The sequence below is a fragment of the Salvelinus alpinus genome, chromosome 8 (genome assembly GCF_045679555.1).
Source record: "Salvelinus alpinus chromosome 8, SLU_Salpinus.1, whole genome shotgun sequence".
Lineage (NCBI taxonomy): Eukaryota > Metazoa > Chordata > Actinopteri > Salmoniformes > Salmonidae > Salvelinus > Salvelinus alpinus.
Genome location: NC_092093.1, coordinates 17,238,628 through 17,254,361, shown reverse-complemented (window position 1 = coordinate 17,254,361; position 15,734 = coordinate 17,238,628). Strand labels below are relative to the sequence as shown.

At 41.5% G+C, this 15,734-nt stretch overlaps 1 protein-coding gene across 1 annotated transcript; it reads right to left on the bottom strand.

Moving 5' to 3' along the window:
- Nucleotides 1-2,116: 2,116 nt before the first annotated feature.
- On the bottom strand, nt 2,117-9,120 carry LOC139582646 (uncharacterized). Its single transcript, XM_071412819.1, has 4 exons — nt 5,900-9,120; nt 5,347-5,570; nt 4,891-4,980; nt 2,117-4,592 (listed from the first exon to the last, which is right to left on the bottom strand). The coding sequence occupies exons 1-4, from the start codon at nt 8,950-8,952 to the stop codon at nt 4,480-4,482; spliced, it is 3,480 nt and encodes a 1,159-aa protein (XP_071268920.1). The 5' UTR covers nt 8,953-9,120; the 3' UTR covers nt 2,117-4,479.
- Nucleotides 9,121-15,734: the final 6,614 nt, after the last annotated feature.

Sequence of the window (15,734 nt, the reverse complement as noted above, 5' to 3'; positions counted from 1 at the left end):
GCAAAGCAATGACGGCATGTGTTTCCTTGCAGGTAACCATGGTTGACAGAGGAAGAACAATGATTCCAAGCACCGCCCTCCTTTTGAAGCTTCCGGTCTGTTATTCAAACTCAATCAGCATGACAGAGTGATCTCCAGCCTTGTCCTCGTCAACCCTCACACCTGTGTTAACGAGAGAATCACTGACATGATGTCAGCTGGGCCTTTTGTGGCAGGGCTGAAATTAAGTGGAAATGTTTTTTGGGGATTCAGTTCATTTGCATGGCAAAGAGGGACTTTGTAATTAATTCATCTGATCACTCTTCATAACATTCTGGAGTATATGCAAATTGCCATCATACAAACTGAGGCACCAGACTGTGAAAATTAATATTTATGTAATTCTCAAAAATTTTGGCCACGACTGTATATACACTACCGTTCAAAAGTTTGGGGGCACTTAGAAATGTCTTTGTTTTTGAAAGAAAATCAAATTTTTTGTCCATTTATAACAACATCAAATTGATCCGAAATACAGTGTAGACATTGTTAATGTTGTAAATGACTATTGTAGCTGGAAACGGCAGATTTTTTTTATGGAATATCTACATAGGTGTACAGAGGCCCATTATCAGCAACCATCACTCCTGTGTTCCAATGGTACGTTGTGTTAGCTAACCAGAATAGAAAGAGTGGGAGGCTCCGGTGCACAACTGAGCAAGAGGACAAGTATATTAGAGTTTCTAGTTTGTATATTAGAGTGTCTAGCTTGAGAACAGACGCCTCACAAGTCCTCAACTGGCAGCTTGATTAAATAGTACCCGCAAAACACCAGTCTCAACGTCAACAGTGAAGAGCCGACTCTGGGATGCTGGCCTTCTAGGCAGAGTTGCAAAGAAAAAGCCATATCTCAGACTGGCCAATAAAAAGAAAAGATTAAGATGGACAAAAGAATACAGACACTGGACAGAGGAACTCTGCCTAGAAGGCCAGCATCCCGGAGTCGCCTCTTTGTTGATGTTGAGACTGGTGTTTTGCTGGTACTATTGAATGAAGCTGCCAGTTGAGGAATTATGAGGCGTCTGTTTCTCAAACTAGACACTCTAATGTACTTGTCCTTTTGCTCAGTTGTGCACCGGGGTGTCCCACTCCTCTTTCTATTCTGGTTAGAGCCAGTTTGCGCTGTTCTGTGAAGGGAGTAGTATACAGTGTTGTACGAGATCTTCAGTTTCTTGGCAATTTCTCACATGGAATAGCCTTCACGTTTCAGAACAAGAATAGACTGATGAGTTTCAGAAGAAAGTTATTAGTTTCTGGACATTTTGAGTCTGTAATCAAACCCACAAATGCTGATGCTCCAGATACTCAACTAGTCTAATAAAGGACAGTTTTATTGCTTCTTTAATCACGACAACAGTTTTCAGCTGTGCTAACATAATTGCAAAAGGGTTTTCTAATGATCAATTAGCCTTATAAAATGATAAACTTGGATTAGCTAACACAATGTGCCATTGGAACAAAGAAGTGATGGTTGCTGATAATAGGTCTCTGTACGCCTATGTAGATATTCCATAAAAAAATCTGCCGTTTCCAGCTACAATAGTCATTTACAACATGAACAATGTCTACACTGTATTTCGGATCAATTTGATGTTATTTAAAACGAACAAAAAATTTGAAAAAGGACATTTCTAAGTGACCCCAAACCTTTGAACGGTTGTGTATATACTGCATATTATAGTCTTTTAAGATAGGAAATTAACCACAAGTAGTTAAATAACCCACAGAGTCTCTGTATGGAGAGTGGGACTGAGAGAAAGAGAGAGAAAGAGAGAGAAAGAGAGAGAGAGAGAGAGAGAATACTTAAATCCACATGAAGATTCATTTACACTGATACTGAATAAATTATGCAACCAGACATTTCTCCAGCTACAAAGGTGACAAAGTAATCAACCAACTACATCTCACTGTTGCACACGTATACATAACAGTAAGTAATTTGATTTAAAATGATGATAGGGTGTTCAGTACCCTGACGGTTTAGTCTGTACATGATTAAACATTATGGATTTAGCAACAAAAGTTGAAATATTTAATATCAGCCTTATTTTGCAAAGCCACGCACAGTCTCTCTTGGTATACTAGACTATTATCATCCCCACCATTACATTTCCGCAAATACATATTTCATTGCCACCCTCATCACCTGGGGGACCTGTCCCAGACTAACGCAGGGAAAATCGACTAAATCAGGATTTTAGTGGAGCCTGTGGAGCATTATAGAAAAACGGACAAATTGACACATTTATTGGAGACTGGCTTGTTTTCTAAATGATTTACTTGTTCATAAGATAGTGTTAACAGAATGAGAAGTCAGTGTGTAATGATAATAAGTATGTAAGAGAGAAGAGTTTGGCCTAGGGATATATCAAGTATCTCAATCTCATTTGTATTAAGTACTGTCTATTTCAAACTACCATATGTATCCTCTGGTGAACAAGTTTTTTTAACAACTCCAAACCTCCCACAATAATGTAGCAAGGCCATTCAAATGTACATTTGCAAAACAATATGAAATACATAACTTCCATCAATAAATACTCCGACAATTGAAATAATTAGAAAGCGGTAACATATTATTCATAAAATATTACATACAGTGGATTCGGAAAGTATTCAGACCCCTTGACTTTTTCTACATTTTGTTACGTTTATTCTAAAATGGATTAAACAAAAAATGTTCCCCATCAATCTACACACAGTATACCATAATGACAAAGCGAAAAACAGGTTTTTATACATATTTGCAAATGTATTAAAAATGTAAAACAAAAATACCTTCTTTACATAAGTATTCAGACCCTTTGCTATGAGAGCTCAGGTGCATCCTGTTTCCGTTGATCATCATTGAGATGTTTGTACAACTTTGAGTCCACCTGTGGTAAATTCGATTGATTGGACATGATTTGGAAAGGCACACACCTGTCTATATAAGGTCCCACAGTTGACAGTACATGTCAGAGCAAAAAGCAAGCGATGAAGTCGAAGGGATTGTCCGTAGAGGTCCGAGACAGGATTGTGTCGAGGCACAGATCTGGGGAAGGGTACCAAAAAATGACTGCAGCATTGAAGGTCCCCAAGAACACAGTTGCCTCCATCATTCTTAAATGGAAAAAGTTTGGAACCACCAAGACTCTTCCTAGAGCTGGCCGCCCGGCCAAACTGAGCAATCGGGGAGAAGGGCCTTGGTCAGGGAGCTGACCAAGAACCCGAAGGTCACTCTGACAGAGCTCCAGAGTTCCTCTGTGGAGATGGGAGAACCTTGGAGAAAGACAACCATCTCTGCAGCACTCCACCAATAGGCCTTTATGGTAGAGTGGCCAGACGGAAGCCACTCCTCAGTAGAAGGCACATGACAGCCTGCTTGGATTTTGCCAAAAGGCACCTAAAGAACTCTCAGACCATGAGAAACAAGATTCTGTGGTCTGATGAAACCAAGATTGAACTCTTTGGCCTGAATGCCAAGCGTCACTTCTGGAGGAAACCTGGCACCATCCCTATGGTGAAGCATGGTGGTGGCAGCATCATGCTATCGGGATGTTTTTCAGCGGCAGGGACTGGGAGACTAGTCAGGATCGAGGGAAAGATGAACGGAGAAAGTACGGAGATCCTTGATGAAAACCTGTTCCAGAGCACTCAGGACCTCTGACTGGGGCAAAGGTTCACCTTCCAACAGGACAACAACACTAAGCACACAGCCAAGACAACGCAGGAGTGGCTTCAGGGCAAGTCTCTGAATGTCCTTGAGTGGCCCAGCCAGAGCCCAGACTTGAACCCGATCATACATATCTGGAGAGACCTGAAAATAGCTGTGCAGCGACACTCCCCATCCAAACTGACAGAGCTTGAGAGGATCTGCAGAGAAGAATGGGAGAATCTCCCAAAATACAGGTGTGCCAAGCTTGTAACGTCACACCCAAGAAGACTTGAGGCTGTAATCACCGTAATCGATGGTTCAACAAAGTACTGACTAAAGGGTCTAAATCCTTATGTAAATGTAATCTTGCGGTTGTTTTTTTATTATTATACATTTGCAAAAATGTCTAAAAACCTGTTTTTGATTTGTCATTATGGAGCATTTTGTATAGATTGATGAGGGCAAAATAACTATTTAATCAATTTTAGAATAAGGCTGTAACGTAACAAAATGTGGAAAAAGTCAAGGGGTCTGAATACTTTCTGAATGCACTGTAAATACATTACATGAAGTGCTCAGTTTCTCATTTGAAGTAAGGCATTTAATAATCTCTTATATTTTCAATAGTATAGCATAGAGCTAGAGTTAAACCCAGAAATACTATACTATAAAGATGAAGGTATTTTATGTGTTAAGGGCTCACTTGTAACAGAGAACTGGGTCTCAATGTGAACTTCCCTGTGTAAATGAATTTAAAATAAAATAAGGTAACATATCCTGCATAAATACATTTCATCAAGTGCTCACTTGGAGTAGGGGTGAAGTTGTTTAGTCTTAGCCTTCTTGGAGAGTCCAACCCTGATGGGACGTGTGCATGTTTTCAGAGGCTCCAATCTTTTGGGTTGCTCGGGCTTTCCTGGAGGCAAGGAGACAAGAATAAATACATTATTTAGTACTGTACTTATGTGTGTGAATAGACTACCACCTGCTGCATAAAGTACAGTGTAGTGTACAATATCTAGGCCTAACTCCAGTTAACAGGCCAGATATGTTAGAGAGCTGCTGTCGATAGCATGATGCTCCAAGAGCTGTAAAAGGCCTCAGTGAGTAAATAAATAACTCCAATTACTGAAACGCCTTACTTCAACTAAAACCTTTTACAACCTGCTGATTTTTAACAAAATACTCCCCCCAGAGTGGGAATGTGTACTTACTTTGGTTTAACTGGTCCAGGCATGGGAGAAACATGAACGCAGGAGACCACAGCTTGCATTTCTCATCTGCTCCCTGCCCCCTGGAGTGATCTGTCGACACAATCCAATAATAATACCGTCATGTTAAGGCAGGATTACTCTGTTCGTGTTTTGATAAGCTATCACTGTCCCCACAACAACAACAACAACAAAACAGTTTTTTCTATGGCTGTTATAATTCCATTGTTGCATATAATTTTGGAACGTGTATTGATAGTCTGCAAATTGACAAGAAAGAAAAAAAACACCATCCGATAGGTGTCTGATTGATGCAATAAAAATACAAACTACTCAGTTAACATTCTTGTTAGGGTTACATCAATAAACTTGTTTTCTGAGACGTCTTTATGCAAGACATTTATCTAGAGAGTGAAGTATCAGACCAAGGTCTTTTGTTAAATGTCGAATCACACCAACCTTTGTGCTTGACTGAAGAGTACATGGAGTCCTCTCCCTCTGTGCCGTGATGGCAGCATTCAAGAGGCACCTCCTGCTCACAGTCAAGGCCCCCAGTGGTACATGTAGTTTCTGGTTCTGCTTGATATGTTTTCAGACCGTGGTCATCATCTCCCATTGATGTGCCTCCACGTGGTTCGTCTTCCACTGCATCCTGGCTGCTTGGACGGTCACTACTACTCCGTCTAGGAGATGAGAGCGATAATACTTTATTAAAGGGATAGTTCGGGATATGAAGGAAGTTCATAAGGAGGTCGTTTCGCGTGCCAACGCTAGCTGATCCCGAAGACTTCCGGTCTTTGTGCTAACGCTAGTTAGAATTGGCTTGCGAAACTACCTCTAACTTTCTTCATACTGGATGCAGATACATAAAAATGGTATCCTGGAGTTCACCTGACTCTGGGGAAGTACATAAGAAGCTTAATTGCCAAAATCCAAAATTATCCCTTTAATCCCCTAGGGGAAATTAGTTAGTCACACAGTAACCATAATAAAAACAATACAAAACACTCACGTCATTAAATCAGTGTTGTCCTCCTCAGCTCCAGGGTCCCTAACGCTGCACTGTTCAGACGTTGCTCTTTCAGATGATTGATAACCTGCCTCGTCACTGATCTCGAAATACAATCTGAGCTCTTCCATGACCATGTCGAACCTCTCCTTTATTTCAAACTCTGGGAAGTCATGGATTTCAGAGACCGGATGGATGTTTTTGTCAGAGGTGAGAGTTGGGAGTTTTGCCTGAGGGGGAGAATCACACTGGGAAGTTCCACAGAAAAGAATAGAAGATTGGCAAGGCATTTCTGGACTCAATGATGGAGAGATTTGGGGTGAGATAAAGTCGGGGACAGGGACTTCATTAAACTTGGTGTTTTCACAGTGGAAAAATCCCCTCTCAGCTTCCTCTTGGCAATGGTCCTCTTCTTCCTCTGCTATGTCCTCTTCATCACTCTCTCCTGAGTGCATAGTGCCACCAGCACTGTGGTGTTGGAACTCAGTTTTAAACGTTCGACTGGGCGAGCTGCTGAGGAGAGGGCTGTGCTCCAGGCCATTGGTGTCAAGGGGACAGAGCTGGATCTTTTCAAATGTGTCAAACCCAACTGGCACACAGTCAGAGAGAATGTGTGCCGCAGATGGCATGACTGAGACTGATCGGTCCTCCTCTCGGTCCCGTACTGTGTCATCCTCTGGGTTAGAATCTGATCCTGGGACGACAGCATCGTTGGGTACTGAGGTGAAAGGGACCACATGATTGTTTTCAATCTTGAGTAGTGCTTCAGTTCCGTCGGTGTGATCAACTGCTGGACCCTCCTTCGCAGCCTGCAAGCGAACAGTTCCAGGTGTAGCTTCTGCAGGAAGGTGGAGTATTGGTAGGTTGGCAATTTTGCAGAGTTCTCCTTTGGGCCAGTTGTTGATCCACTCACCAGTCATCGCACCAATGACCTCTGTGCTTAGCATGTCACATCGAGGTATCATTCCAAGTTCCTGGTTCACTGAATCAACATGCAGGTCAGTTTCTGTAACACTGTCACCGTTTTCCTGCATTATCCCATTCAGAACTGCGCACTCAGATGGAAAACTAACAGTCTCAAGTGTCTTTAGATAGTCTTTAATGGTAGAAACCTGGCCAGCTGGGTCCCATTCCTCACAAAGGTGTTTTGCTGTGTCAGAACTTACTTCGCTTCCCTCTTCAGCATCATAACTCTCTTCATGGTCAGGAGTGCTGCTGAGAAGTGGCTCCCAATGATGGATCCCCTGGCTGCTTGTGTCATGTGCCTCTGTTGTGCAGCTGCACTGTTCCACCAATAACTGACAGGTGTCTTCATATTCACCTTTGAGTTGGGTTCCATGTTGAGCATCAAAATGTAAAGAGGGCTCCAAAGTAGCATTCCTGACGTATTCAGTCCTCAAGAGGAAATCTTCTGGTTGTGGTGGGTGGAGAGGAGACATAGTATCTTCTGGTTGTGGTGGGTGAAGAGGAGACATGGTATCTTCTGGTTGTGGTGGGTGGAGAGGAGACATATTATATTCTGGTTGTGGTGGGTGGAGAGGAGACGTGGTATATTCTGGTTGTGGTGGGTGGAGAGGAGACATATTATATTCTGGTTGTGGTGGGTGGAGAGGAGACATAGTATATTCTGGTTGTGGTGGGTGGAGAGGAGACGTGGTATCTTCTGGTTGTGGTGAGTGGAGAGGAGACGTGGTATCTTCTGGTTGTGGTGGGTGGAGAGGAGACGTGGTATCTTCTGGTTGTGGTGGGTGGAGAGGAGACGTGGTATCTTCTGGTTGTGGTGGGTGGAGAGGAGACGTGGTATCTTCTGGTTGTGGTGGGTGGAGAGGAGACGTGGTATATTCTGGTTGTGGTGGGTGGAGAGGAGACGTGGTATATTCTGGTTGTGGTGGGTGGAGAGGAGACGTGGTATATTCTGGTTGTGGTGGGTGGAGAGGAGACGTGGTATCTTCTGGTTGTGGTGGGTGGAGAGGAGACATCGTTTCTAGAGCCACTCCGTTGATGTCAGAGCAAACTGCATGTTCGGTTACACTTGCTATCTTGTTGCGATTAACATCAGCTGGCTTTTGACTGAGGTCTGTTGAAACCGACAGTTTCTGTGTTGTGTTGTGATCAACACCCAGTTCACACAAAGTTTCAGCTGTCACAGTGCCAACAGCGTGCCCTAATGTCGGTTCACGGAGATCATCATGCTTAAGACCCATATTGATCTCAGCCCCATCACTCAGTACAGGTCTGTCTAATACCGTATAACAAGTGACAACGGAGCCATCTACATATTCAACTACTGTCTCAGCTGCGGCAGAGCTGTCATTATGCATGAAGTACTCCTTGTTAACTTGGGCTTTTGCTTCTCTATCGCAGACATCTGCATTTTCTCTCACATCATTCTGCAATCTGGCTACATTTCTCTCATTTTTTCCCACTCCTGTAAAGTTCCCAAAAGGTTCAGTTTCAGCATGAGAGCTAGATGACTCGCAGTCCTCTCTGTAATCACTGGGTAATGGGTAACGCCTGGCTTCTTTCTCATAGCAGATACTTTGATTGAATCCATGTTTATCCTCATTCTGAATCTGATGATTATTTTCACCTTCAGTAGATCCTTTGATGAAGCTCATACTGTAAATGGCTGAATTCAGAGCCAGGCTTTCACAGATGTAATCAGGTTCTTCAGTACCGTCACTCACACTTGAGCTGTGGTCGGTTACTGGGATGTGGCTTTCACCATTTTGTTCAGTCACTGCTTCTTCATCTGCTGAGGGACTAGTACCGGTGAGACTGCATTTGAGTGATTTCCCAGGCTGATTGAAATCATGACTTGAGAATGTATCAGTTGTTCCGTCATCAGAAGAGTGAGACTTTGCTGACACACACCCTGCTTCATTTCTAGAGTGAAAGCTGTAAGAAGAGGTGCCTGTTTCACTAAGTGGATCATGTTGCTCATCTAGCCCTTGACATAGACCTTGAGAGTCTCCATCTGTACTGTGAGGACTGATTACACATGACCCTGCGCATGTCTGATTATCTCCGAGAGCTGTACTCTCCTCTTTTCCCATTTCTTCACAATGAAATCCTGTCACTGTGTATTTGAGATATTCATGGTCAGATTTAACTCTATGTGTTTTGTCCTCCTGAAGAATAGGCCTATTCTGCAGTGATGTGACACCATCGTTGTTACGGAAACTCAACGGTTCTGGGAATTTGAAATGGGTTTTGCAACTGTGTTTGTTTGTTATTGTGCAATCTGTCCTTAGTCGTTTAGGAGACAATGGAGCAGTATCTTCCTCAATGGGAAAACAACCATCTTGTGTGTGTTTATCCATTCCTTTTTTTATCCACTACACCTAAAACAAAGACAGATTTACTGTAAACCTATGTTTTTATTCCAGAGAAAACACATTGAGTAAGATATGTTGTTTATAAAGTGTGTATGGCATATCAAAGATGCAATTCATTTGAGAAACACTTATAGACTGATGAGCTAATGATTACAGAATTAAAAGCAAAGGAAATCTTTTGTAGCTTCTTATTTCAATATGGTTGATAATTTACATGTAGGCTTACGGCAAGTGCAATACATTTGGCCAGCTAAATGGAATACAACATTACTGTATGATTTGATAGTAACTGTACAGTTGAAGTCGGAAGTTTACATACACCTTAGCCAAATACATTTAAACTCAGTTTTTCACAATTCCTGACATTTAATCCTAGTAAAATAATAGAATAGTAGAGAGAATGATTTATTTCAGCTTTAATTTCTTTCATCAAATTCCCAGTGGGTCAGAAGTTTACATCCACTCAATTAGTATGTGGTAGCATTGCCTTTAAATTGTTTAACTTGGGTCAAACGTTTCGGGAAGCCTTCCACAAGCTTCCCACAAAAAGTTGGGTGAATTTTGATCCATTCTCCTGACAGAGCTGGTGTAACTGAGTCAGATTTGTCGGCCTCCTTGCTCGCACACCCGTTTTCAGTTCTGCCTACAAATTGTCGATAGGATTGAGGTCAGGGCTTTGTGATGGCCACTCCAATACCTTGACTTTGTTGTCCTTAAGCCATTTTGCCACAACTTTGGAAGTATGCTTGGGGTCATTGTCCATTTGGAAGACCCATTTGCGACCAAGCTTTAACTTCCTGACTGATGTCTTGAGATGTTGCTACAATATATCCACATAATTTTCCGTTCTCATGATGCCATCTATTTTGTGAAGTGCACCAGTCCCTCCTGCAGCAAAGCACCACTACAACATGATGCTGCCACCCCCATGCTTCACGGTTGGGATGGTGTTCTTCGGCTTGCAAGCCTCCCCCTTTTTCCTCCAAACATAACAATGGTCATTATGATCAAACAGTTCTATTTTTGTTTACTCAGACCAGAGGACATTTCTCCAAAAAGTGCAATCTTTGTCCCCATGTGCAGTTGCAAACCGTAATCTGGCTTTTTTATGGCGATTTTGGAGCAGTGGCTTCTTTCTTGCTGAGCGGCCTTTCAGGTTGTCAAAATAGGACTAGTTTTACTGTGGATATAGTTACTTTTGTACCTGTTTCCTCCAGCATCTTCACAAGGTCCTTTGCTGTTGTTCTGGGATTGATTTGCACTTTTCGCACCAAAGTACATTCATCTCAAGGAGACAGAATGTGTCTCCTTCCTGAGCGGTATGACGGCTGAGTGGTTCCGTGGTGTTTATACTTGCGTACTATTGTTTGTACAGATGAACGTGGTACCTTCAGGTGTCTGGAAATTGCTCCCAAGGATGAACCAGACTTGTGGAGGTCTACAATTTTTTCTGAGGTCTTGGCTGATTTCTTTTGATTTTCAAATGATGTCAAGCAAAGAGGCACTGAGTTTGAAGGTAGGCCTTGAAATACATCCACAGGAATACCTCCAATTGACTCAAATGATGTCAATTAGCATATCAGAAGCTTCTAAAGCCATGACATCATTTTCTGGAATTTTCCAAGCTGTTTAAAGGCACATCAACTTAGTGTATGTAAACTTCTGACCCACTGGAATCTGTCTATAAACAATTGTTGGAAAAATTACTTGTGCCATGCACAAAGTAGATGTCCTAACTGACTTGCCAAAACTATTGTTTGTTAATAAGAAATTTGTGGAGTGGTTGAAAAATTAGTTTTAATGAGTCCAACCTAAGCGTATGTAAACTTCCGACTTCAACTGTATACTTCTTTCAGCATTTACAACCAACTGCTGAAAATGGAGCTTTGCACCCTGAAAATACATCAAAGCAGTAGTTGATTCCTATGACTCACCTGTCAGTGAAACCAAATCTCAACAGATGAAAGGTACTTCAGCAAAAACCTTCAAAGCAAAATATATAATCATCAGTTACTGGATTTTAATACTGTAGCACTGAATAAACAAACGTCCATATACATAATCTATGTTTACATAACATTACAGCAGGTGAGAAACAGTTTAAATATGTAACCAATGTAAATTGTATGTATCTGATTTCCATTAGTGATGAGTCTTTCGTGAACAAACTGCTCTATTTGAACGGATCTTTTTGGTGAATGTCGGGAATCGAATCGCATCGGTGAAAGAGGCGTTAATTTGGCTCCCTGATTTGCATAGTGCTACTACTTTTTGAGCTCAAAACAACGTTTTTCTGCAACTAAGTTACAAAATAATTATCTAATTATCCTCACTTCAGAAACAATAAATTGTGCGGAAAGCGCGTCAATCTGGTCCACGCATAAGCAATAGCTGACCATCTAATAATATGGCCAGGTAAAAATCTATTTGAATTTCATGATCTGACATACTGGTAGCCTCACTTTTGATATTTACATCGGAGATTTGCAATTTGTTCATGGTTCTAGTTCGATTTTAACCATTTTCAACGAAGAGCTGTTTGGGAGCCAAAGGAGCCGGCTCCCCGAAAAGACTCGGAATGCCCATCACTAATTTCCATTTGCTATTGTACAGTCGTGGCCAAAAGTTTTGAGAATGACACAAATATAAATTTTCACAAAGTTTTCTGATTCAGTGCCTTTAGATATTTTTGTCAGATGTTACTATGGAATACTGAAGTATAATTACAAGCATTTCATAAGTGTCAAAGGCTTTTATTGACAATTACATGAAGTTGATGCAAAGAGTCAATATTTGCAGTGTTGACACTTCTATTTCAAGACCTCTGCAATCCGCCATGGCATGCTGTCAATTAACTTATTCTTGCAAAATCAATGCTTCGAGTTTGTCAGAATTTGTGGGTTAAAAAATATCTATGTTTTGTTCCCCGAGCCACTTAGTTATCACTTTTGCCTTATGGCAAGGTGCTCCATCATGCTGGAAAAGGCATTGTTCGTCACCAAACTGTTCCTGGATGGTTGGGAGAAGTTGCCCTCGGAGGATGTGTTGGTACCATTCTTCATTCATGGCTGTGCTCTTAGGCAAAATTGTGAGTGAGCCCACTCCCTTGGCTGAGAAGCAACCCCACACATGAATGGTCTCAGGATGCTTTACTGTTGGCATGACACAGGACTGATGGTAGCGCTCACCTTGTCTTCTCCGGACAAGCTTTTTTCCGGATGCCCCAAACAATCGGAAAGGGGATTCATCAGAGAAAATGACTTTACCCCAGTCCTCAGCAGTCCAATCCCTGTACCTTTTGCAGAATATCAGTCTGTCCCTGATGTTTTTCCTGGAGAGAAGTGGCTTCTTTGCTGCCCTTCTTGAGACCAGGCCATCCTCCAAAAGTCTTCGCCTCACTGTGCGTGCAGATGCACTCACACCTGCCTGCTGTCATTACTGAGCAAGCTCTGTACTGGTGGTGCCCCGATCCCGCAGCTGAATCAACTTTAGGAAATGGTCCTGGCGCTTGCTGGACTTTCTTGGGCGCCCTGAAGCCTTGTTCACAACAATTGAACCGCTCTCCTTGAAGTTCTTGATGATCCGATAAATGGTTGATTTAGGTGCAATCTTAATGGCAGCAATATCCTTGCCTGTGAAGCCCTTTTTGTGCAAAGCAATGATGACAGCACGTGTTTCCTTGCAGGTAACCATGGTTGACAGAGGAAGAACAATGATTCCAAGCACCACCCTCCTTTTGAAGCTTCCAGTCTGTTATTCAAACTCAATCAGCATGACAGACTGATCTCCAGCCTTGTCCTCGTCAATACTCACACCTGTGTTAACTTCTCTAGGATAGGGGGCAGCATTTTCACTTCGGATGAATAGCGTGCCCAGAGTGAACTGCCTCCTACTCTGTCCCAGATGCTAATATATGCATATTATTATTACTATTGGATATAAAACACTCTGAAGTTTCTAAAACTGTTTGAATGATGTCTGTGAGTATAACATAACTCATATGGCAGGCAAAAACCTGAGAAAAAATCCAAACAGGAAGTGAGAATTCTGAGGCTGGTCGATTTTCAACTCATCGCCTATTCAAATCCCAGTAAGATATGGATCTGTTTGCACTTCCTACGCCTTCCACTAGATGTCAACAGTCTGTAGAACGTTGAATGAAGCCTCTACTGTGATGTGGGGCCGGATGGGAGATGTTTCAGTCAGTGGTCTGGCAGAGAGCCAGTTCCTGGTCAGGCGCATTCCACATGATATCGCCTTGCGTTCCATTACTTCTGTAGACACAAAGGAATTCTCCGGTTGGAACGTAATTGAATATTTATGATAACAACATCCTGAAGATTGATTCTCTACTTAGTTTGACAAGTTTATTCGACCTGTAATATAACTTTTTGGAGTTTTCGTCCGACGTTATGCGGGACCTGCGCGAGCGTTTGGACATGTGTACTAAACGTGCTAGCAAAAGTAGCTACTTGGACATAATTCATGGACATTATCGAACAAAACAACAATTTATTGTGGAACTAGGATTCCTGGGAATGCATTCTGATGAAGATCATCAAAGGTAAGGGAATATTTATGATGTAATTTCGTATTTCTGTTGACTCCAACATGGTGGAGAAATGTTGTTTATATTTGAGCGCCGTCTCAGATTATTGCATGGTTTGCTTTTTCCGTAGTTTAAAAAAAATCTGACACAGCGGTTGCATTAAGAACAAGTGTATCTTTAATTCTATGTAAAACATGTATCTTTCATCAAAGTTTATGATGAGTATTTCTGTTATTTGTTGTGGCTCGCTGCAATTTCTCCGGATATTTTGGAGGCATTTCTGAACATGGCGCCAATGTAAACTGAGATTTGTGGATATAAATATGCACATTATCGAACAAAAAACATACATGTATTGTGTAACATGATGTCCTATGAGTGTCATCTGATGAAGATCATCAAAGGTTAGTGATTCATTTTATCTCGATTTCTGCTTTTTGTGACTCCTATCTTTGGCTGGGAAAATGGCTGTGTTTTTCTGTGGCTATGTACTGACCTAACATAATCGTTTGGTGTGCTTTCGCCGTAAATCCTTTTTGAAATCAGACATGTTGGCTGGATTCACAACATGTGTAGCTTTAATTTGGTGTCTTTCATGTGCGATGTCATGAGAGATTGATTTTTATAGTAATATATTTGAATTTGGCGCACTGCATTTTTACTGGCTTTTGGCCAAGTGGGACGTTAGCGTCCCACACACCCTAGAGAGGTTAACGAGAGAATCACTGACATGATGTCAGCTGGTCCTTTTGTGGCAGGGCTGAAATGCAGTGGAAATGTTTTTGGGGGATTCAGTTCATTTGCATGGCAAAGAGGGACTTTGCAATTCATCTTATCACTCTTCATAATATTCTGGAGTATATGCAAATTGCCATCATACAAACTGAGGCAGCAGACTTTGTGAACATTTATATTTGTGTCATTCTCAAAACTTTTAGCCACGACTGTACCTTCTGAATTTAATTAAAAAACATATGAATAGGCTGCCACCACAAACACATCGTTTTATTATTGAACAAAAGGCCCCGCTTTGTTTTGGTTCAAAATCTAAATTTATACAAAATGAAGAGCCGTTTTAGATGGATTCAGATAATAATGTCATTGACATCCCTGACAAGTTTTTGAAAATAATAGCTAGCAAGCCTAGCTAGCTAACTAGCTAACTTTAGTTACCCTACCAACCAAACTAGCTAGCTCGTAATATTGTAAATGTGTATAGTTTGTAAAATACAAGTAGCTATCTACAATAATAGCGTTTTCACAACCCAACACTTATTTGATGACTTACCAGAGAAACCTTTTACAGATTCAAAACAAAGTAGCTAGCTAACGTTAGCTATTTAGCCATTATGTTTTTTGCGAAACTGAACGCTGTGGTCTGTGTTGTGCTGATGCTGCTGCCACCACCAGCTGTTTTGCTGTTTGGCGCGAAATGTTACTAGCGAGTGCGTGCGTGAGTGAGTCAATGAAGGTAAGTAAAACCCTTGGCGCCAGATATGCTGTAAGAATAGATAATCAGCCTAACTTTTGGTAGTGGCAGCCTTTAAAAAAAATAAAAGCATAAAGAGATGCTTTGTTACATTATCAGTCATTATTTTTTGACTGTTCAAACGCTGTTGTTCCTTTTGAAAGTAGGACTGATTTGATAGTAATGGCAGAATATAATCAATAGGCATTATAGCAGATTGACAGCATGTAGTAGGCCTACCCCTACCACCAGGATCTGGGGAATGTACTTTGATTTTAATATATTTTGCGATTTATATTCCTATCATAGGCTATATATGTTGACAATGACCCTCATGAGACTGCACATTTAATCCACATAAAAATAATTCTACTTCACAGATAGCATAGGTGCAGTAGAAGGCGTATTCCTTTCCTCATGCGCAAACTCAAAAAACACCCCACCAAAACAGTGGTCCATTGCATGCCTGGCATCAACCACTCT

What these genes read in the sequence shown, in the direction of transcription:
- LOC139582646 (XM_071412819.1), bottom strand. Translation starts at nt 8,952, where the DNA reads ATGGGAAAAGAGGAGAGTACAGCTCTCGGAGATAATCAGACATGCGCA. An exon ending in GACAACACTGATTTAATGAC is followed by an intron (nt 5,571 to 5,899) that starts GTGAGTGTTTTG and finishes CTCATCTCCTAG; the next exon opens with ACGGAGTAGTAGTGACCGTC. An exon ending in CCTGGACCAGTTAAACCAAA is followed by an intron (nt 4,593 to 4,890) that starts GTAAGTACACAT and finishes CCTTGCCTCCAG; the next exon opens with GAAAGCCCGAGCAACCCAAA.